Raw genomic sequence first — 25,517 nt, 5'->3', positions numbered from 1 at the left:
CTATTACAGCAGTGTATTACTCTGTGACTGAAGTTTTTTGCAGATAGTACCATAAAATAAGTTTAATAATTTAGACTCGAGGCAGCTGAACTTCCCCTAGAAGACAGCAAATACCTATGAGGTACACACATTGTGGACTCAATAGTCTTTCTTCCCAATTTATAAAAAAATTCATGGACCGATGCCAGTTCTGAAAAATCTTTAATGCACCACTTCAAAAACAAATCTTATAATTCAACACCAAAGATTGCCTAGTCCTAACCAGCACAGAAGAAACTTTGGATTTTTTTCAGTGTCAAATATTCTATTCACAGCCATATTCACTGGGAGGCAAAAAAATAAGTTAAACATAAATCTTCTCAATTGGATTCAGTCCCTGATATGGAATTAAAACCATCTATTGGCATAAATGGAGTACCTGAAAACAGATAGAAATGTAGGTAGCCATTTTTAACCTCTGGATCTTTTGTAGCATTACACACAGATATTGCCATACTGAGAAAGTAACTGTGTCTCCATTAATGTGCTAAAATCATTGTCTCCTTCCAAAAAGGGTACAGCAAATGCTTTTAAATTACAAATCCTCCTTTAAAAAGTAAGATCTTTACCCTTGGTCTAAAATATATCAGGAAATTGTTATAATAATGAATAGTCATTGTTATTGGTAGAAAAGCAGCAATTTTTATTTGTTTGTTTTAAAATATATGGCCATAACACAGCTATTTGGAACATGATCAGCTCACAAGAGAACAGAACAGGAGTCCAAACAAGATAAAAGTGATATAATGACACAAAGGAAAGCATTCTAATGTATCTGTAGGTAAGAAATTCTTTCCTCTAAAGGAAAGTACAAGACCATGTATTAGTATAATTAGTCTGTACACAGGACAGCTCAAGTTTTTTGCAGTTACCATACAAAAACTAAAGAAAAGCTCCTTGTAAATACCTCCAATTGTTTTATGGACATAAAAGAATTAAGAGGCACTATGTATTATTTTCTTCACATCATAAACAGGTTAAGATTTGGCTTAAGCAGAGAAGGTTCAGAGCTCTAACATAATAGTACCCTCCCTAATTTTACAGTGTGTAACACCACATCCATCCATTCCCCTCCCTCCATAGGGGATTTCCATTCTTCATTCTGATGATACTACACCATGACTCAATTAATACCAAAATTATCAGGTGCTGACACTTATGTGATATCTCAGTATGTCTAATATTGTGCTCTCTTGTTCATACCAAGCTTTGTCACACTCTCTATCACACAGCCCTGTCCAGACTTCCAACAGGTCTTCCTTCCATGAACAGAGTGCTAGAAATGGCCCTTGTACTCCAGCAAGGATCTAGGTAGAGACTGCAGTCAGGTTGAACTTCACCACCACAGCTCCAGAACAAACTACAGAGGTCATGCTTACATAATTAATTGGAACATGCAAGTCTCAAGAAAATGAGAGATAAGATGCTGTAGAAGTCCACATTCCAGGGAAACTCCAGAAAGGAAAGGAGTACATTAAGCAAAAGGTGAGCACAAAGCATTACAAGATGCACTGCACTTTCCAGAACAGGATACTCCTAAACACCTCACTAAAGAAAGGGTATTTATGATAAGAGGAAAAAGTCATTCTTACTAAACAGCCCTCTGAAATCCCCAGGACCTCTTGTCAAAATGGTTCAACAATATCAGTATCTTCATTAATGTCACAACAGTTTCAAGTGTCTGCATCATAAAATCAAATCCTATTTCTCATCACTTGAAAATGTCTATCCCCTTTGGAACTGTGGGAACGACCAAAACAGGACAAATATGTAAGATTTTTTAACACACTACAGAACTCTATTAGAAATTAGAACTTAAAGAAAATAGAACTGCACTGTAGATAATAAAATCAAAATTCATGTGTTTGGTATATCCAATAAGTCACCTGGCACATGGTTCTAGTAAAATATGTTGCCTTACTTCTCTTCAAGCCTACTCTCCTTCCCTTTAATGGAAGGAGGAACAAAAAACAGGCAAAGTCAATTACAGAAAGAATCAAGAGCACAAAATGCTCTGCTTCACAAAGAAACATGCTCCATCTTTTAACCAGAGAGGCATAGTTAGTGAAGCTGAAATTTTTCCATCATAATCTAGTGACTTACAGAACTCTGCCAGAATTATCCAATAAAAATTAATTTTCCATTCCAGATCCTCAGTTTAATTTGTGAAGGACCATATTCATTTTCGGCTTAATCTTTATGTCCCTGTTCCACAATACATGTGATTTCATTATTTTTTGAACAAAACTCCAAAGTTTTTTAAACCCAGGTATTCTGTTATTTTATGCTCTTCCACACAGTCTCTAAATCAACCATTTGACCCATACCTTTGTTCAAAAAAATGCTGTGAAACAGTCGTGCAGCTTCATTATAATCTAGCAAGTGTGTATTTGGTTCTGTAGTCACACTTCTCAGCCTAAAAAGCATTCAAACCCTTACACCTTTCAAGAAATGATTCTCACCCCTGAGCAACCCTGAGGTTAGGCTGGGATGAAGCACTTTTCCAAACTGTCACATTGTATAACCAGATTCAGTGGATCAGAGGAAAGTCATGACAAGCAGCTACTGGCAGAAGCCCACCTGCAGCCAGCCCCTGAGGACATGGGAAAGACCAGAGATGGGAAAACCCTTTCCTCCAACCTTCACCACAAAGACCATGCTCATACTGAACAGCTGCTAGGCAAAACACACAGACCATGACTGAGAACACAAACTGCACATTGCACATCACTCTGACAAATCTGCCCTAATGGAATTATGCTAAATACCTTTCTGATACTGTATTCTTAGCCCCATCAATCTTCAATATTTAGGTGCTACGGTTCAACTTCAACAGAAAAAGAGTCACAGTCTCTAGCTACATGCAAGGATAGTTTATTACATTGTGTCAGCTATCATCTTGTCTTCCAATAACTGAAAGAATAAGTAATTTTCTAAATAATTTTGACATGTAAGACAATAAAATCTGATTAAAAGAAAAACATCATCATATAAAAGCGTATAAAAACAGCTTCTGTGTAAGTAGCTCTCACCACAGATATTTAAATAGCCAGGGATGGTCTAAGTTCTGAGAATAAAAGTTAACTTGGTTAAACATTGAAAGTACATTTATTTTTAACTTCAAAAGTCTAAAAACAAAACAAAGCATGAACCCCAAAGAAAACTGTATTTTAACAGAACTAACACTCATAAAGAGAAATAACTCCAGTATAAACATTCCTCTGTTATAGTCTGTAACCATTTTAGTTTTGCTCTATTTTCTGATGTCATCCAAATGGTTTTTCTATTCTATAGTCACTAGATTATTCTAGCATAGTCTTCTCTACAGAAAAAAATAAAAGAACAGTAACTGAATTATAAATGATACCATTAACACTAGCCACAGAAGAATAAAAAAAGCTTGAAAATGTTAAATCAATGACAGAGGAAGAAGATTTTCAGCAAACCAAATATAATGCAAGAGAAAACAAAACAGTCCAGGAAGCACTCAGCAATACCCAAAATGCATATGTCCATATAATGTTTTAGACTTCAGCCAAAGTCAATCCCCTTTTTTTATATTAAGACAATTTTTTTCTAATAAAAATACTGATTTAGTAGATATTGGTATTTTCTTTCCATTTCTTGCTGAGGGTCAGCCAAAAGTAAAAATAATTTACCTGTACCAATAGCTTCCAAAGAAGTTTCCTGGACCCATAACCACATACTTACTTGTATTTCCTTTCACTTGACATTTGAAGAACATTTGGAGTAGTCAGTTTTCAGTAATCCAGAGTGTGACCAGTGTATTTAGCACCTTACAAGCACACACAAGCTTTTGCTTTCCTCCCTAGACTGGTACCAAGAGACAGGGAAGAAGGGTGAACACCCTCCCTTGAGTGGAGGAATTCGTAACCAAATGGAAAATTACTTAATTTTACTGCACTGGTAGACAGAGTGTGCTAGACCAATTGATGCTTTATCTACAGTTCCACTCTGCAAATTCTTCTTTCTGTTTTCTCACACTCTAACTTCAAAGGAGACTTGTTCCCATCTGTTCCCATTGCCCCTAGTCCAACCCATATACATTTGTGTCAAACTTACACCCCTACAGCCTCTTAGGATAGGAAAGAGGGGGAAGCAAATCATAAACACCTGAAGAATAACAGAAGCATTCTCCTTGTTATCAGCTTTTGCACAGGGATCAGAAAAATAACACTAGTTTCAAGAAAACCCTTTGTTGCGGCTGCGGCTTTAAGCTGAAGTGTGTATTTTACAAACAGATCACAGGAAAAGAACACAACTAACAAACCAACAAAAAGATATTGGTATCTAAGATAACTAATTTGGCCTTACACAAATAGAGATGTTTTCTTCATGTGTTTTGCATGGATTGGACAATGTCATCACTTTTCTGTGACTATATTTCCTAATATTTAAAATGAACTACAGAAGACAGAAATGTTAAAGTCCCTTAATAGAGAAATGAATAATCTAACATATTTTTATAAAAGATATCTGCAGTTATTAATAAGACATTATTGGCCAATTGCTTCCATCAGTGTCATCAAACTTGAATGAATAATCCTGCAGTACATGATAAAAGTGTTGGACTTGCACTCCATCACTCCCTATGAATACTGGGGCACATATTCCACTGAACCATGCATTTTTCCTCAATTTCAAGCTAAAAAAGCTCCTGAACTACTTACACTAAAGAAAAATAACAATTAACCTGAAGCAGACACTGAGCATGGAAAGTTTCAGTCCAAAATGTTCTTACTTATAAGGAACTGAAAAGAGAATTATAGTGGAAACTGTTAGACTACCTTAACTGTAAGTATCGGTGCCAAATCCACACATAATAAAACAGATTTCACAAGTATCCTAAGCCCTGATTAATGCTCTTCAGTCCCAAGATATCTTATACACTTACCATATGGTAGCATGGAAAGTCTAATCAAGCCTGGCACCAAAATGTTGAATACAGTACACCCTTCTCAGGAGTCCTTTTCCCTTTTAATGACACTTCTGGAGACTGTCTTTCTGCTAGTCACAGGAGACTTCCCACTATTGTAAAACCCCAGTTTCCATATGATTTCCTTTGACATAACTATAAAAATTAAGTGACAGTGAACATTATCAATGTTCATTATTATTAAAATATTATACATATCGGTCATCTTTCAAAATGCAGGGGAAATTTTTAATCTTTTGGCAGTCATAGCTACCACATTTGAATTTTCCTTCCTTAAAAAAAAAAATCACATAAACCATATCTGATTTCTCTCTCTAAGCCATCCTTCTATGAAACTTTCAAATTGCAATTTTTTTCAATTCAGTTTCTATTTAATTTGCTAATTTTAAGGCCTCATGTATGTGGTTGTTTTTATTCATTTTCATACAAAATTTATGCAGTACTGTGCACCCTGAATTCAGGTTGCCTTTATTTTTATTACATACATATAACATAACATGTTGTCAGAGTACAGAACTGTAAATGGAAGATTTTATTCTAAGACAATTTACCTCACCTCTCTCTATGAAGCAGCATGGTTGTATCACACTCACTTTGGCTCTTTTCTGGCTGCTGCTAAAATTCTCCTCTGTATCAACAGTACCAATAATTGCATTTCCTGTTTGTGTGCTGGTGTTGACTGTTTGACAGAAGTACTGAAAGATTCAGATGCTGCAAAGGACCTTTAACCAGATATTTCTACCAGATGTACCAATGATACACAAAATTCAACTAACTGTCAGGAACTGAGACCAAGAAGTGCACATACAGAAAACACAAGCCCTGTGCATATAAAACTATATATATATCCATTTTTAGCACCTCACTGCTGTATGCATTTCAAAATTAACATCAGGTGTTCATATCTACATCAGCTTCCTGTTTTGTCTGCTGTTGAACATGGGGTATTTTTATAAATAAAATAAATAAATAAATAAATAAATAAATTAGCAAAAAGGCTAATTTCTCATACTTCCTCCTATCTCTCAAAAATATTAGCAGATTAATCCATGGTTCATAAAATAAGGCTGAGATTTTCAGTCATCTTCAAAGATATACCCAAAGATACAGTGAAGTAACAGCATACCCAAAGTTTTAACTGTATGGTTAAAAAAGCAATATTTATCATTTCACTCAAAGATAATCAGCCTAACAGCCAACCATGTTACCAAAGAACCAAAAAAACTCTGGTTCAAGACTAAAATAAAACTGTGTTCCTCTTTGGAAAGTGGTAGATTTTCTCCATCAACAGCTGGCAGAGAGGTTGTTCTAGTCTCTGTCATTCATTCTCTGCTATGGATTTTGTTCTGCCAAGCAATGTCAGTCCTGCCTTTTCCACAGTAAACATTACAAATGTTGTTTTCTCCAGATGTTTCCTATCTTAGTTGTATGGACACGAAAGATAAAACTTGAGCAATATATAATTGGAATACCAACCAATATTGAAAACTAAAATACTTCAGATAGTTGCTACCACTGCTTCATTTAATCTATTCTGTTCTGCAAGGCCTCTGGTAGAAAGTGTAGACTAAGACAATAAATACAATACCAATATCATACATTTCTAAAAGTGATTTTATGGTAAAGAAAATATCCTTCTGTTTTCTCCAAATAAAGTAATAAAGCATACTTTATCATATATCAAATATACCTAATTTAAAACTCAGTGATGCCTCCAAGATACACTCCCAAGACATATGGAACAAAGCATGCTAGACAATTCTAGACAATTAACTAGTCCTATCTCTTCCATTTACATACAGCTATATCAAAATATCTTTTCCAACTCCAACATTATTAGTACCTAAAAAGTTCTAATGAAGTGGGCTTTTAAAGGGAGAAAATCAACTACACAATTTTATTATTCACATTTTGTGTTTCCTGGGGTGTTTCTTCTTTGGTATCTAGATTGCTTTATGCAATTTGCAACCACAAGGATGGAAGTATTTCTTATAAATAATATCAGAGCAGCTGATCATAATAGCAACAAACTGAGACAGGTCTCATCTGAACTCTTCCTTTAAAGACAAAAGGAGAGAAGAAAGATACCCTTGCTAATCTCTATTTTATAAATCAGAACTGAGCCACAGAAAGACTAATGTGACTAATAATATTTTTATGGGGGGTGAGAAATACAATCTTCTTGGCAATGATTACATCAGGAACTAGTGCAGTGCAAGAGCAGCAGATGTATAGAACAAAAGACTGCTGGCAGCCCAACCTCCTAATGTATTTTTCTGGTAGTAAAACATTACAGTACATTGCTCAGCAACACTGATATTTTATTTAGAATATCAATCTCTGTAGCTACATAAACTAAGGTGTCAACTACAAACAAATTCTGCAGCTTCTGCTATGCCTGATGCAGAATCATGTATCTGAAAATAACAGTCTGCAAACAGTATCAGGTCTGGGTTTGCATCCAGCCACCCCTCACAGGTTTGCAAAACTCTTTGGATATGCCCCCAGACCAGCATCACTTTCCAGCATCACTTGCATAACAATAACTTACTCTAAAACCAATTTTGTGTGAAGGTTAATATTCAGGGTCTCACAAGTGGTTATTAGACTGATGTTATGTATACGAATCAAATTGCTTTATCCTGTGTCCTGCTACTCCTTTCAATGATGCTGCCCTCTGGGCTACTGCCTCAAGCTTTGGTGCTTTCACAGCTGGAAGGCATAAATTTAATCTTGGATTTAGAATGTGTATCAAAGGCAGTGTTGTAAGCAAAATCCTAGACTTTGTTGAAAAATATAGGAAAAGGGGAAGAGAATGTCAAATATTACCCATCTCTTTTGTTATTTATGCAGAAACCTGCTATGCTGAAAAACTTCTGGGTTTGTGATATGGGTCAATCTGTGTTAGCTATGAACACAGGCTTTGAGATTTGGCATGGACAGAGAGTTTTATGTTTGAAAATCTAATTTCAGCACTAGGGTCAAAATGTGCCTCTGAGAGTCTACAGTTCAAAGAGTGCTAGCAAGAATGAGTCTGAAAGTAATTAAAGAAACAAATATTTATTTCTTCATTCTCCATTTCTGGAAACTTGGAATTTATTCAGAGAGCCCTAAGGTCTTCAAAGACAAAAATTAAGTGCCTAATTAGACATAAAGTAAAGCAGCTAATTAGAACTACATGGCACAGAAAGAAAATGAGTTCTTTTTATTATCAAAAGTAGCATTTCACACTGTCCAGACATTTCTTGTCTTTTTACACTAAGATTGTTTTAGTCAACAAATTTTTAAGTAAATGTTTTTGTACAGAGTCCAGCAAAATGGAAATATAAACCAAATTAGGGTATATTTGTCCAAGGTCCTTAATAATAGCTAGAAAACTTAGACTGTTGACTTGTAAAACAGTTAGATATTATAATATTGTGTGTATTCAGTTAAGAAAAAGCCAACTAAATTCACTTGTAACCTTAGGTTATTTAGGATGCAGAGAAGATTTGATATTAGAAGTGTTAACAGTCTATATTTTCAGTCACAACTAATTACAGAAATGCAATCACAGTTCAAAACCAGGATACTGGTACCTGCTTGATCAGACTGTCAGGTCCTACACAGGTCTTGGTAAAGGTTCTCTTAAGGAAGATGGATAATCAGTTAGGGAAATATTTTCAACCCCAATTTACAGTATCTACAAATCTCACACTAACATACACTAGAACAGTTCAAATAAAAAAACAAGTGTCTACTTCAGTCACACAGAAACTAGACCAAGCTCTTATATAGAACAGGTCATACACCCTCGATGTAGATTAAAAGGCAGACAGAATTTTCATCTCTTTTTTTACAATAACATATTTTGGTTTGCTGTTTCTATGTCCTGTAGGAATGTGATTTTGCTATTAATCAGTGTAGACAACATAGTCTCTCTGTCAAATACTTCAGATGTTGTGAAATGCAAAAGGCAGTTTAAGGTCAATGTCTGTCAATTATATTCCAATTATGCCTCTTTTGGCTTTAAAATCAACCACATTTGTTAACGACAAGGTGCAAAAATTGCACTTGATGAAGGAAACTCCAAGATGACTGAAGGTGCAGCTGCTTCTCAGTGGAAAGTTACATAACCTATTTCCAGAATGCTCTTTTTGAAGATAACTCTTTGTATCCACACTACTGATTTTCTATGCAGCTTATTTCAGTAGACATTCGTTCATATAATCTTCAGAAATATCTGACTTCTTGATACTATTAAAACTGTCCCAGTTGCACATTAAGTCATCTGTCAGGATGTTGTTAGTTGAAAAATATAAATGGACTATTCAGTGCCACGTTCAATTTTGTGTTTTGAAAGGAAGCACGAAAGTATATCCAGTCTCAACACTTCAAAGGGAAGCCTCCTAAAAATGTCCCAAAACTGCATTTTGTCCCAACAGTACAGCATGAGCAAGAGTCCAAAACTTGACTCAATTTTCCTGAGGGGACAAGAAGAACAATCAAAGTTCTCTACAGACATAGGATGCAAATTATGCAAAATTCCCACCCAGGAGCCACACTAAAAAGTATTGACTGGCACAGTGCCCACCAGGAACCACATGCCAACTGGAGCAGGATGTATGCCAGCTATTCAGCTTCCTTTGATGACCCACCACGTGCCAAGAATTTGGAGTAAGGACAAATGCTTTCTTTTCTTGTATCAGTACTAATTCCAAGAAATACTTTAATGCAAAAGAGAAAACAAAAAGGTGTTGTGACTGCTCTTATTTTTATACAATTCAAAAACAACTTAAAAAAAATAAATATATTATTATATGAAAATACAAATATTGTAATATAAATAAATATAAAATATATAGTATATATAAAATAAATATGATATCATATATATATTGACCTGAGATTAATATTAGATGCATTTTTTCACAAAGAAAAAACCCCTTCTTTTGTATTGCAAGCTACATTTTGAAATGCTATTTACCAGAAACTTAAAAAATGTGTTTTATTATGAAAATGTCAAGAATACAACACCTATTGCCAAACATTCAGCAATCTGCCAATCAAATCTATAACCTTCACCCAATAATTGAGCCAGTATTTCAAGACTAGCCAGAACAGTAAATTCCTCTTGTTCTGAATTTGAAGTTGACCAGAAACTGTGTCATGTTCTGATGATTAATCTAGAAATGCCTAAAATAAATTTAAGCATTATTCCTACCCAGCTGTTTTGAAAGGATGTGTTTGCAATGAAGCTGACCCCAGTCCAGTTTCAAAGGCCTATAGTACAAGTTAGAAATCATCCACCTCTTCACAAACAGCAAGACACACATTCTGCCAACGTTTCAGCCATTCCTGAATTAAAATCGGGTGCAAACTCAAAAAAGGTAGCAATACACATTTAGTCAGGGTTCATTTCTAAATAATTTAAATATGATTGATTCAGAAAAGAACCTGTCTGGTGAGAAAACACATGCACAAAAGGAGAGTTCTAATTCCAGTCAAATGACTTCATATTTTTTATTCAGCTGATTGGTTCATAAGAAAGCTATACTAAAATATTCATCACTCTGCATTTGTGAACTTTAGTAATTGTATTTGCTACAATTCCTAGTGTTCTGATATATATACAACACATAAAGATGTGCTACAGGGAACACCATTCTCCTTCTCTTTGATGGCACGCGACAATTCAGAGTCAAATATGGAAACCTACAGAAACAATCCTTTAACAATTACTTTGGGTGCTAAGATTTAGTTGCCCCGGGATTTTTCAGACAAAATAATCATGAATCATATGTAACTGCTACATGTGAATGAAATATCATAGTACATGACAGTATCACAGACCCCAGCAATGCACATTAAAATGAATCCAAGAATCCTCTGAAAAGACTCTTCTAGGCACAATTAGGAGGAAAATAAACAGAAACTACTTACATATTTGTCATCTGATCCACTGGCTACGAAGCGTCCACATGGAGACACTGCAATTCCACACGGACAGCAGCGGCTGCTGTGCCCTTCAAAACGTCGCTCACACCTACAGAGAAGTTTCAGTGCCATCAACACCAACTAAAAATTGCCTCTTTTACTGACATTTTCATGAAATACTCCCAGCCTCATGTTTTTTCTTAGTCTAAAAATTCACTAAGGCAAATCCACAAATTAGGTTTTAAATATATCGGCATTAGGATTTTTAAAGAACATTAATGACTAAAAATAAAATGAACAAGCCAAACTGTCCCAGGACAATGAGCAAATCCATACTTTGGCCTTCTTTAAGTTAACAGGGATAGAAACATCATTAGTAATTAGAAATGAGGAGCTGGGATAGCTATGAGTTAGCTAAGGGGAAGGTTTATATGAAAATTTATAAATCTCCCTCGAATTATTTATATCAAATGAAGATGCAGTATAAGGAATCATAACATAAATAATTATTGCTTGCTTTTCTCACACCCAAATCTGACTATTTAACCTTGGTTGCCTATTTGCATTTCTACTCCATACATTAGTTTGTCGTATATTGTTGGTCAAGAAAGACAATATACAAATGACATTCCAAAGTGAAAAATATCTCTCTCTCTGTCTCTCCCGTTCTCTCTGCTCTATAACTGTAGATAACTTCTTACCTATCTGTTGTAAAATAGTCTAAAGGAAGGAATGAATTTAAAATTAACGCAAGGAATTAATTTCCTACTTTTCATGTCAATATTGCAAGAAGCATTGTAGAGTAAGTTTTAAAGAGCTGAGCAAATGTGGGCCATTTAAAAATAATAATGTTTTTAATGAGATGAAGATTAATATCCACCTAAAAAAGCATCACATGGTTGTAAAGAACCATGATAGCTTTGCAGTCACCACAAAACTAATGCTACAAAAATATTATTTAGAGTTTCCTCAATATTAAACGACATTTTAATACAAGTTTCAACATCATTCAGAGCTGTCATTTACATATGTATGCCTCATTTCAGAAGTTTATTTTTATACCTTTGAGGTATTATTTAAAAACAGACTTAAAATAACCTATATTCTTCTTTTGTCTTTATTATGCATGCTGACAACCTTACCTTTTTACAAAACAAATTCGGATACTTCAGCATAATGCAGATGTCATATATTCTTTTTTTTTTTAATGTATGCTAGGTCCAGGAACAAATTTGAAATAGTAAAATCTCCTGCCAGCTCCTGTGATATACACTTTTTCCTGGCCAGTGAAATCACAGAAGCTATGTAAATTGAATAGACTGAACCTATGTGCAGAAAGCTCTAAATTTTTATACCACATTGTTCTGTTGTAGACACACATGTATGTGTAAGGATGCACTTAATGCCAAGTTGGTTTTATTCACTCAGCTGAAACAGACATACTTAAATAAAAACATTACTTTGTGACTGATCTAACTGCATCACTTATTAAAGCATAAGAGACTTTTTGAATGCATGAAAATACATCATTTTTATAGAGCCTAACTCTGAACTTTATTGTATTCTATATAACAAAACTATTGATATTAGCAGACATTTTGAGCATACAGTAATGAGACACTTCACCTCAGACAAATTCTATCCTAAAACTGCTAAAATAACCTCACTGAAGAGAACATTACAGTTCAAGAGAAGCAACCTTTGAAGACAGCCAGTTACTGTGAATAAGATGTAGAAACATTTTCCAACTTCAGTTTTTTCACATGAATATTCACAGACTTTGAGTAGCCAATGGCCACATTTGATCTATTGAATAACCTGCCTCTGTTCAAGTCTCCTATGGACAGCAAAGGAGAATAGTAGCTACCCCAACCTTCTTGGCATTCTCCTCCTTAGTTAGCCTTCCACAAATCATCATTCATTGAGTAGAGTAAATTTCTCCTAAAACTTAGCCTTGAGTCCCAGTTGCACTGTTTGAGAATATCAGGGAGTTTTGTTTTTTTTTTTCAAGTGCCTTTACATAGAGAATTTAAGAATTTCATTTTTTTTTTTAATCCTATACTTGTAAGATACATCAGCATCATGTGAAATAAATTTCTTCATTAAAAAAATTAAATTCATATCCACTGTCCCTCCTGAAGGTGTCTTCAGGTTCACCATTCTTTCTTAAGTAGAGCACTGGTCATTAGGATTACTTCTAAATGTTTCAGACCTTATTGCCAGGGTCTGTAAAAGATAGTTTCCTCAATAGGGCATTCGTCACAGAAGAGCCTCTTAATAAAGGACTGCAAAAACTTTCTATCAAAAAAACCTCCTCTATATTTGTGATCAGCAACTCAAATATTTCACCCATAAATAGATACAGAAGAGCTAACAGGATTCCCAGGTCCTGATCTTTTCTCTGCTGCACCACAGCAGTATGAAGCAATATCTCAGTCATAGGATGGTGCCCTTTTCCTTGTGCTAGTGCAGCCACAGGTAATAACCAATACCCTGGATTATATTTACTTAATAGCTTTCTTGTTCAAGTTTTCCATTAATGTTCCATTACAAGTTCAGCTAATTCTCCAACTTCTCAAAATCCTTCTTTTAAAAGACATTAAAAAAAAATTCCAATTAAACTTTACACAGAATTAAGGAGAAATTTTATTATTCAATCTATCAATTCCAGAAACCTACAGGTAACACAACAATGGGAAAAAAAGTGGGCAAAAAAACCCATAGAATTATTAGATAGATACTATGTGTATGATTTTATCTTATTTTAGAGATTGTCTTCTTTCAGGCATTTTTTACATTTTATTTTTTTTAAGTAGCAACAGGTGGTGATCCAAATTATTTTGGATATTGCAGGCTTTATGTGGCCAGCTGGCATGATCTCCAGCCTCCTAAGAATTCTTTTCTGGTCAGAGCTTTTCAGGGGTTACCATGACAAACATCTGGTAATTGCATGGGACAGCAAACAGCCAAGTTTTCCCTATGTTCTCCATTGTACATCTTTTAGTCTACATTCCAAAATATGTATCTTTTTATGTTGCAAAAAATCTTGAATAATATTAGAAAAAAATATACTATTTTTTTCTGTGTTTGGAACAAAAAGATACTGGAATATGTGTCTCTTTATAAATAAGAGAATACTCTCTCAAAGAAATCTATTTCATTCTGCTTGATGCATTAAAAAAAATTGCAAATAAAAGTGTGGCTGTTGTTTTTTTTTTAAACCACTTTCATTTGTATTCTATTACTTTGTGCCAGTGCTCTGGTATTTCTGCACAGACTCTTCAGTACCAGCAGATCTACTAAGGCTCTGCAAAATGTGAGTACAACTTGACAGTAGTGGTAGCTACCTTAGATGTACCACACCAAATCCTTCAGATAGGAGCTCCCAATATTTTCAACATAGCATCCAGCAGGGAGCACATCCCTGTGTTACCCATCCTCTATACTTTCATGCATCTCCAAATTTGGACCAACAATACCAAACTTGGAGAAACTCCAGACACTCTTTTATCCCTCAGAATCTGGATGATTAGACTCAAAAAAAAAAAAAAAAAAAAAAAAAAAAAAAAAAAAAAAAAAAAAAAAAAAAAAAAAAAAGAAACAAAGAAAAAAAATGGCCAAGATGGCTAACTATGGTATCTTTATGTTCACAAGAAACCAAGAAGTAATCAAATTCTGAGTAGCTCTATATTCGTATCTTATTTAGGATGATGTCAAGCAGCTAGTTCACAGTGAAGATGCAAACTGAAAAGTATCTCAAAACTCAAACTGCATGTTTGACCCTAAGGTCTCAAAGGGCGATTGTGAGAAAATGTATGAGATGAGTTCCCTGTAGCTGTGGGAATTCTGCTAAAATATGTTGCCAGAGGAGCTTGATCTAGTTGCACAGCATCATAACACTATTTGGAGATTTTGCCTCAATGCCTAATACTACCTTCCTACAATTGGCAAACTCTTTCAGAGGCTGAAAGGAGTTGAAACAGATTTTCTCTGGGATCATACATTGAAGCATTATCATGTAGCTATCGACTATTCTGCTGAAGCAATTCAGTATATGCAAGTAGTTAAATATTCCTCAAGTGTTCACTGTGGTGCGATAAATGCCCATTGCCTTTTTTGTTTCTTTCAGGGGATGAAAAATGGCTATTTCAGCAGTAAACAGCATAGTTCAACAGCTGAACTACCTTTTCTCAGCTGGACAGAGTGTGAGCCAGAGACAGGCAGCTCCTGCCACCATAGGTGTTAGTGTGTTGGGTGTTGGGAGCTCTTCCTAACACCTTGGCCCTGCTATTCTTATTATCTGCAGCAGTAATCTAGCACCCACCACAGCTACCTCCTCACACTACCATAGCAGCATCCCAGAATTCCAAATTGTGCTGCACTAACTCTTCCCCACTGTCTCCATTTCTGGGTAGGTAATAAGCACAGCACATCTGACAGCATGTCCCTTTCCTGCCTTCTAAATCAATTTTCTATTTCAGCTGCTATTGCACATCTTGCTCTCTCAGTCAATATCACATCAGCTCCCCCAGCAAGCTTCCCATATCTTGCCACCTTTTCTGTGGCAAGAAAAAATGCTATTTTCACAGAATCACAAAGTGACATCATGATTGAGGTTGTTAGGCAGCTCTGGAGGTCAGATAATCCACTTCTCACACAGATCCAGTGTGACTTCACCAATGCTGAACAGAGGAAAGGCATCACCTCCCACAGCCTGCTGGCAACATTCTTCCTGCTATAGCCCAGGACATCATAAGCCTTCTTGTGACTCAAGGGCACATTTCTGGTTTATGTTCATCTTGGTAGCCTTTTCTGCAAAGTTGTTCTCCACCTAGTTGCCCCCCTCAGCATATATTGGTGCCTGGGGGTTGCATTTGGTGCCAAGAGGACATTGCACTTCCCCTTGCTGAACCTCATTAGGCTTCTGTCAGCTCATTTCTACAGATTTCAGCCTGAAACAAGGAGCACAGAGTGCATGGGTGGGATTCCAAGGCTGGTCAGACCAATCAAGGCCCAGTGGTGCAGTGAGGGTCCTCACAATGCAGCCTGTACCTTGAGCAAAGATGCATCTGAAATCTGAGGTCAAGCCAGGTCACACAATTACTGACACAAAGAAAAATGATGCTTTATTGCATTGCATCTTTAGCCATAATTTACTGATGAGAAAGGAAGGTGCACATAAGTGCCTAAAAGCTTTACAAGGGATCTGAAATCTGCCTTGGGGAAGAAAATTAAACACTACTCCACATTCTAAAACTTCTTGTGAAGAAATGGACTCCTTAAAACAAACCATGAAAGGGAAATGGAGAAAACTGGATAGACAATTTTTCTCATTATCAGCCAGACATGAAGATATCTGTATTCATGTAACTTTACTAGTGAATGTGAGCTGGTGCTACTAAGTATTTAGTTAATATTCTAAATGCATTTAACAAAGTGAAGAATGCAACACTATGAATTTATAGTTTCCTCCTAACAGAATGAATGAAAGAAATTTCCTTTCTTCTGGACATTTAAAAAACAGAATTATCTAATCTACAAGTGGGAGAAAGTGAGAAATTGAAAGAATCCAGATTGGTAAAGGAGAATTAAAAACTGTCTTAAGAAACTTAAGTGATTTATGAATATATTAAAGCAGCTGATATTTAGTCTAGTCTGATACATCCTGTTGTTATGAGTTTACTTTTTAAGAGAATTGAATGTTCATTAATTCCTAAGTTTCTATATTGTTTCTGAGCATTGGTTTTACAGCACTGGGATGCCAAAGTACATCTCACTGGCCTATGTGCTCATGAGCATAGCCACTAAAGACAGGTAGGATTGGCAGACAAGGAGGCTTAGTGTATTGGAGTTTTCTGATATATCTGGCCTCTGTGGTCATTCCAATCCAGACTTTTCTGAGATTTTAAATTTCATTGGTGCAGCTGAGTATAAATGAATGCTAGATTCCTGACTTCAGAAAGAGTAGCAATGTCTCCAAAATGCATTCAATACACACAGCAGTATGAGAAAGAATGGTAAAGTTTCTTGTGCCTTACAGACAAATGAGTCTACAAGGTTTCATCACAAAGAACACTTCAACTCTTCCAAAAATGTAAGAATGTATTAACTTTTGATACCTCCTGATCATTAAAGGATTTTCTGAGTTTTTTGGAGAATCCTGAACCTGGTGACTATGGTGTTCTTCTCATTCAGGGTTCCACATCATCTCAGCCTAATTCTTGTGTTCACTGCTTTCACCTTGGACACAAGAGAAAGTAATTTGGCTTGTTCTCTGTGTAGTCATTCTTTTAGACAATATAGACTTAAATTGCTCTTCAAAATGTCTTGGAAGTTGGTCAAAGGTGATTATCTTACTCTAAAGCATGTATTCATTAAGTCTCATAGTTCATTATCCTAAGCTGGAAGAAGAGTAGCCATAGTTTCCTTCTTCCAAGAAAAACTATTTTCCTTCCTTCTTTATTTCTAAGTCTGTTTTGTAGATCGTCTGGAGTTTTTCTTAGCTTTAGTTATAAATTAGGAGAATGCAGGAGAAGTATAAAAATATTCAAAATCTTCAGATGAAACTTTATGAATCCATGCATTTCAAAGCAAATGGAGAGGAGTCTGAATAAGTCCAAAAGCCACTTGCAGTGTCCAAGATTCTCTCATTTATTGGCAAGATGGCCTGGCTCTGTGAGGTTGGCTGACAACATCAGAAAGTTAAAATATCTTCTCTTGTACCACCTTCAGAGGAACCCATGAGACTTTCTGGCACTCTCTGAAGGAATCTTGGAATGCCTCCAGACCATCAATAGTGAAAGAGACAGACAAATTCACAGCTTTATCCAGCAAAGATGTTGAAAATTGAAGTTGAAAATAATTTCACCAAATTCAAGAATATAAGAAAAGTTAAATTAATTTTCACTGGGAAAAATTGTAATTTGATAACACAGGTTGGACAGCTTAATTCTTGTAGAACTCAGAGCAAAAATATCAATATATTCAAAACTCCTAAAGCTGTAGGCCAGGTTAACCTGTTTGAAGATTTAATCTACACAGACAAAAAAAGAACCTGAGCATCTTGCTCTGATTCCTCAGTCAATTGTGAGAAAAGGAATGCATGTCATATGAAAAGGAACCATCATTAAAGAAACTGAATAAAAAAACCCCTAAAAGTCCAAGGAAATTGTGCAGTTATTCTGCAAATTATTTCCTCTGCTTTCAACAGCAGCTTTGAAGAACACTCTGTTGGAGGGATTTTTTCCCCTTATTTAATCAAAATTTTGTACTTTATGGAATTTTTAAATAAAGTAACAATGGATAGATTCTCAAGGGCAACAAACACATTAAAGAAAAGCAAAACAATTTTCACTGTGGACATCTAGAGAAAATATTTAGAACAAAATCAACAGACAATAAAGTGGAGATATTGCAGTTAGTGTTACTATCCACAACACTGCAAACAGTAAAATGAGAAGGTGGACTTACCTTTGCTATATTTCAAGAATACTGGACAAAGATTTCACTAAACAAAACCTATTCTGGCAAACTCAAAGCAGAAACAAAGACAGGTCATTCCAGAGGGACTGGAAAGAGTTGTTGATGCAACAACTTTACAAATCAACAACTTTAAGAGATTAAAGGTACTGGCCTACCATAAGGTTGTTTAGGAACTAATCTCTCCTCTAAGTACTCAACAGTGCAAGGAATGGACTGGATTTGATTGGACAAGACCTATGAACAAAAAAAATAAGCAGAAGTGTTCAGTCTGTGTAACTATAGCAGACCTAACACTTCAGCAGAGACTTGTTCCAAGTTCAAACAGAGCTTTCCAAACTTAGACATTTTAAATTTATTTATGTGAAAAACACCTGGTGAACACATAGGAAAAATTGAACAGTTTTACTCCTTTTGAGAACTCAGAAACAGAATTTAAAATATAGAAGACTCAGTCTCCAGTCTGAGAAATGGCAGAAAATTTCATTTTAAAAAATGTGGTTTGTGTTTCTTTTTTTTTCCGTGAAAATTGCTAGCCAGTGAAAAACAATTATTTATTTTTTTTTCTATTTCTTCCCCACAAGAGTTAATACTACTGATCACTGAGTAATGTGCAACAAATACACATATACATAGTACTTCACAAGCACCCTTAAAATATCTGCCATTAAGGATTTGAACTACTTTTTTGAAGCTTGGCTAATAGAACACAGTGGACACTAGAATACACTGACCTAGCCAAATTAAATATACAGCAAGAACATACATAAATTAGTTCCTTCTTCTCAAGACACATTCATTTAATTGATTGCCCAGAGTGTACACTTTAACTATTTTACCATTCATGGACTTTACTTATATTAGTGTTTAGAAACAAAGAGACAGATAAGTGATCTGTGAAAAGCTTTCTACTGTTTCATTACTCTTCAGCAACACAGTATGAGCAGCTTATTAGAAAAACATAAGAAGGTAACATATTCCAACCCCAGCAGTCTCTACTTTCATTACTTTCTGGCATTGAGTGAAGGTAATACAGCAATGATTTTGGAAAGAACACATATGCCCCCTATAGATTTAATGTATTCTTACCACAGAAAGATGGAAATAAATGAAAGGCTCATTAAGCATTGTCCAAATAGAAAATTCAGTACTAGAAAAATTATATGACATCTTTCCATAGATATGTTTACATACACAGAAAGCAAATAGAAAATTATTCTTTAAAGCTTAAACATCCTCCTGCCCAAACCCTTTTTCTTTTAAATATAATTATTTTGGCCTGCACAACAGAACTTGCCCCAGGTATTACTTTTCCTGAGCAATGTTCCCTCCTTGATGTTTTATTCCTTTGTCCCAAGGCTTTCCTAACACTGAAAGGTATTTATGCACAGTGCAGCATTTAATTCTGAGTTTATGGTAATGTATCATGCAAACTTACAGCACTACATATATGGTTTATAAAAATGTTGTTGCAATTGGTTTATATTTTTTTTAAAGATAGATCATAGATTTTACTTCTTCTAACAGTAATGGCATGCTGTTTTGGAAATACCATTAGACCAAGTATGACAATTCTGAATAAAGCATGGCTTTTTATTCCAAGGTACCTAATTTATCATTCTTACCTCAGTGTTCTTAAATCCCAAAGTTTGATGCCATCACCTGCAGCTGTGGTCAGGAAAAGATTGTAAGCTTCAGGTTGCTGAGTGCTGAAGGACGAACCCTGTAAAACAATAAATCAGTTTTATGGTACTAATTATTTATAGAATATCTTGAGAAGGAAGAGATCCATAGGAATCATTGAGTCCAACTAACTCCCTGCTCCTTGCACAATTATGCCATATGATTAAGAGCATTGTCCAGATGCTCTTGGTGCTGGAACCACTTCCCTGGGCAATCTGGTCCAGTGACCAACCACCGTCTAAGTGGAGAATTTAGTCCAGCTAAGAAATCAACTGTAAATATTTGTTAGGTCATGTGAAAAAAAAAGCTTGTCTGCACACATAGAGTAGCAAAGATGAAAGAGTGCATGTGGAGAAAGTCCCATAACCAGTCAGAGAAATGGAGCATGGCCTTGACTCCTCTCAGTGCTGTCCCAGGACAGCCACGAGCCCTTTGGTCCAGGGGTGACACCCACCAGGATGGTCAGTGAGACAGGCTTTCTGGGGCATCTCACAGACTGATGGGGATTACTAAATTCAGGGTATGGGATCCATCATGTGAAGCAGAGGAAGATCTTTTTGTGATTGCACAAGACATTACAGGATGTTCAGGGAAAATAAGAAAATAAGGGCAGTGAAAGGGAGGGAACAAAGGTTAGTTCTACAATTAATTATAAGACATGGTTAGCCCTGGGCTAAGTGTCCAATTTCCACTGACTTCAGTAGCAATTGCATTCATTCACCACAAGACTAATTTTGGCTTCATACTTTTAAATAATTAAATCCAGTTTAAAACCTCTGATATTTTAACATCCACATTGGCAAATCCCAGCCTTTTTGCTGGATAAAAGGTTCTTTCTCCAGGGAACCAAATTGAAACAGTTAAAACACTTTCTTTCCTTTCCTTACCATTCACTTTCTTGATTTGGCTGAGTACATCACAGAAACCTCAAGGTAATTTCCTGCAATCAGTATTTGACTGCCAGAAATCTTCTGTTCATTATGAAAGCTGGTGCATAGCTTGCTCTAAGAAATGGATTAAAATGTACTGTGCACCACATTTCCCAACAAAGTCTACACATTCTCACATTAACTCTGTATAACTATAAAGAGTCATGTAAAAGACAAAGGCAGTAGTAGTCCAAAGGATAGTATTCATTAAAAGTTACAGAGCTCCTTTTTTTTTGTGCTTTTAAAATATTTGCTTGCTGTCCTTTCCTTCAATTAGCACTGGTCACAGTATCCAAAATAAACAGTTCTACAGCCACATAGACATTTACTTTGTGCATTACTCCTCTACCATAGAATACATTGAATACAGTAAAAAGCTAAAGGTGAGAAGTGCAATCCATTTGTTCCTTCCCTGCCCTGAAACTTTGTCAGCAAGACACTTTATAAATACATATACTTGTATCTTCAAACTACATTTGCTAATGAATATTGATATAGAAGACAAGAAAATATATGCCAGTTGGGATAATATGCAAGCTGAGTTTTATTTATCACTTTGTGTTCATTAATTTATAATAATCTACTGTTTATGAGAATCTGAGGAAAAAAGTAGCATATTCCCACACACTCTTGAAACTGTCTTTTCATTCTTAGAGACAAATCACTTTCTTCTGCCCTGTCAGCCTCCTCATCCACCATGGTAATCCCTTCTCAGCTTCTCTCTAGATTAACTACATTGCAACCTTCACATACAATTTGGCCTCAGGGAGGATATGGTTCTACAGAATCCCTCTTTCCTTCACTAAATCCATATGAGCAGCACTTATGTCATCCAAGGAGTGCAGCTGGCTTATGCTAAAGGCATGGTTCAGCATGGTTCAATATCAGAAAGCACTGAATATCCTCTGCTGACCTTAGACTTTGGCCAACATTGAACTTAGGTTAGGAAAAAGTTAACTGTCTGAAACTTTGAAGTTACCCATTAGGTTTTTCAGTCTTCACATCAAGTAGATTTCCTAACCAATGGACCAATGAATTTTGAAACAAAATGGTGAACAGAAAACTGAAAATCTTGCTGTTTCTGTGAAAATTAGTATTCTCCATAACTGTGTGAGCAGAACATAATACCATCCAAATATTTGTGACTCACAATGACAGATTTCTGTTCAAGGAATATGTCTGGCTGAGTTAAAAATTATTAACACCAAAGCTTTGAATCTTTGTGGTCTGATCTCAAATTGCCTTCTATTTCAGTATCTCAGATGTTCCTAAACTCTAAAACAGGAAGATGATTTTGATATTTCAATCAAATAATTTTACTATGTCTCTTAAAATTTAGTATAAAAAGCAATGGACTGTTCTAATAAGCTCAATCAACACACTGCAGGGGAATGCAAACAATCTCTAGAACAGACCAAAAGAACAATTGAAAATCAAAGTAATTACATGGCAAATTATATATACTTGCTTACAGCTGTTTCTGTCTAAAATCAAAAATAAGAGAATGTCATGTAGATCATTTAGGTTTCCAGGATACCCTATGTAATTTATAATTTGCTAACAGGTTTCTCCAACATTGAATCAGAACATACTTTCCTTATTGTCTCCCAAGACCCTCAAAGTAGATCTTCTTTTCCTTTCATTTAAAGAGTAAATTTTATGATTATGCCCATTTACTATTGTCCAGGTGGAATCACAAAACAATCTTGAAACATGAGAACTGATTTGCATTAATCTAAACTAGAAAATGCACTTCAAGAATTTATATATACTGCAATCACAAATGAGTATTTAGTGCACACAATGGGACTAGGAATAGTCCAAAGAAAAGCCACCATAAATTTTGGGGTGTAGGCACTGAATCTTCAACATGAACTGTTTCTGTCCACAGATTTGTTTCCATTGAATCATGTCTCATCACTAGAGAACCTTAGATTACAATATATTTCATACTTTAAACAGGATGTAGCTTGCACACAGCATTTTTCACATTCTTATGTCTATAAAATATTTTAGCATATCATCCCAAAGAAAATGAGGAGTTATATTTGCTCTAATAACTTTGAACTGCCCAATGTAATAAAATAGTTGAAGTGTAATTCTCCTATTGACTCATCTAAAATATTAGTTTTATATAAGTAAAAAAAAAAAAATATTAAAAGAGAACCTTGATGCATAATTGCCCTCCCAAATGGTCAGTTTTCTTTGCTACACCACATACATCTAATTTTTTTCCCCAAGTGAGTACTTGCCCACAGCTTTAAAGTTTTTCTTGATTAAATAACCTGAACACTAAGCTGACCCAGCAAAATGAAAAGCCAAAACTTTAAGCCTATATGTGTTACAAATAGTACTGAAATAGTTAGCACAATTTTAAGTGTTTTACCAGATCACATCTATAAGGAAAACCCACAAAGAGTTCTACAACAGTAATAACAAGGAACTGTTTTAAACCCACAGAAGCAAGGACTTTCCAACAGGGAATGAAGCACCACATTCAACCAGACCTAACACAGCAGGCATTCCAGAACATATGGTACCATAAAAACTACAGACACTCAAATCAGTCTTCAAGGAAAAAAGAAGAGCAAGGATGAGGGGATTTAAGTCATCTATTCTATTGCAGCAATTGTAGAAATATTTATTTTGTAGAAATTTTTATTTTGGTTGCTGTTTCCAAAGTTTCAGAATAAATCATACAGTATCAGATTGAGCTTCAGAAGAGAACACTTAACATAAGGAAAAATTCCTGTTGAACTACTGTATTACAGTCTAGCACAAGTAAGACAAAAGATAATAAACACTTCTCTCATAGCAAGATCATTCAGTCAGTCTCACTGCTCACTCATTTACACTAGAGAACAAATGAAATCTGTGTGGACCTATCACACAGACTCATGTTCTTGCCCATCCTCCCCAGCCTATAAAAACTTATGGATTACTATCAATTCTACTTTTAGCCTCTGATTTCTTCGCTTGATGATGTTGTAGTGGCACTACAAATGAAATTCAATAAAGTATATACCTTATTTTGGCAGATCTGATGGACTGGTCTAACATGAGCTTCCTGTATCACTGCTGTGCTGCACCCTGCATTGAGGTCAAAAACTTCCAATGCTCGGTTGCTGCCAGCTGTAAGTACAATATCTGTAGAGTTCTCTGTGTTAAAGTTAAACTTTTCTAAAGGAACAAAATCATATAGACAGATAAAAATAATGATAAATAAATATATATATAAACTCTGTTGTATTTATTGCTTTTTGAGGAATATCTTACAGCACTACAAATTTATGTCTAACAATCAAGTTCAACATCACAAAAAATTACAAGTTTTTTACTCTAATAAAAAAGGAGTGGTAAAATCAAAAGCTACTTACTTTAGCTGATCGGCCTGTCATTAATTGCAAAGAACTACAAAGAAAATAACAAATACAAAGGATACAAGAATAGAACTCATTTACTGCTGAAAGACTGGTAATCTCCATTGTTGAAGTCATAGGAAATTTCTGTACCAATTTGCAAACACTCCTCTGCTTGTACCTGCAAAGAATATCAAATGGATACTAGTGTTAATGAAATAAGATATGATTTGTAGTCACTCCCACTGTAAACTCCCACTGGAACCACAAAGCAAACTGCTTTCTTTCATTATTAAATATTAAAGTGACAGATCTTTTGCCTTATTGTTGAACTCTACTAGAAAACTTGGTAAACAAATTCATTTGGATGAAAGAACCCATTGTATTCATATACAGAAGATTTGTCTTTCCATCAACATGAAACACTAAAATAATCCTGTATGCATACTGAAAATGTTGAAGAGAAAAAAAGGTCTATAAAGTTCTTTTCAGAAAGCAGACATGCCACTGGTTTCAGAGTAGCATGTAATGTGCTGATGATGGGGCAATCAAGAAGAAAATGAGGAGAAAACAGTGAAGAAAGAATGAAAACAGTGAGGAAAGAATAATTTCGACAAAGATGGAAGGGGAATGAGGGGCTTACCACACACTGCCAAAGAAATGTTGCTTCCCAACATACACAAAACTCTTTAAGATCATGTGGGTTAACTACCAGCTCCATACAGAGTTGGCAAACATGCCAAAACCTCTATAATGGCTTCAGACATTTTTATACTAAACAACACAAAACTATTGTTATTCAACATAATTAAAACTTTATGTTTACTGAAATATATCCACATAGCCAACATGGATCTATTCTTAGAGTAAACAGAAAATGTAACTCCATGCATATGGATATGTGGGGCAAGAAGAGTGTGACTTTCATACAAGTCACCTGGGGAATACAGAGTTAATAACAACTGTACTGGGTCTGGTTGGAATGGAGTTAATATTTCTTCATAGTGGCTTGTATGGTGCTGTGTTTTTGACTTGAGATCAAAACAGCATTGATAACACACCAGGACTCTAGCCATTGCTGGACACTGTCTGCACAGTGTTAAAATAATTCCTGTGTAACAGTTAATATTATACTTGCATTTTAGCACATCTGTC

At 35.3% G+C, this 25,517-nt stretch overlaps 1 protein-coding gene across 1 annotated transcript in view; it reads right to left on the bottom strand.

The window, feature by feature from the left end:
* The window catches only part of WDR27 (WD repeat domain 27), an 87,785-nt gene that overhangs the window by 38,778 nt on the left and 23,490 nt on the right, over positions 1–25,517 (bottom strand). The window contains exons 19-22 of the mRNA XM_079326433.1: positions 24,446–24,543; positions 24,029–24,150; positions 20,017–20,114; positions 10,919–11,021 (exon numbers count right to left, since the gene is read on the bottom strand). Coding sequence (XP_079182559.1) covers positions 10,919–11,021; positions 20,017–20,114; positions 24,029–24,150; positions 24,446–24,543 — 421 coding nt within the window. The remainder of the gene's footprint in view (positions 1–10,918; positions 11,022–20,016; positions 20,115–24,028; positions 24,151–24,445; positions 24,544–25,517) is intronic.

This window comes from Erithacus rubecula (genome assembly GCF_903797595.1).
Source record: "Erithacus rubecula genome assembly, chromosome: 2".
Taxonomy (NCBI): Eukaryota; Metazoa; Chordata; class Aves; order Passeriformes; family Muscicapidae; genus Erithacus; species Erithacus rubecula.
This window is presented reverse-complemented; position numbering and strand designations above follow the sequence as displayed.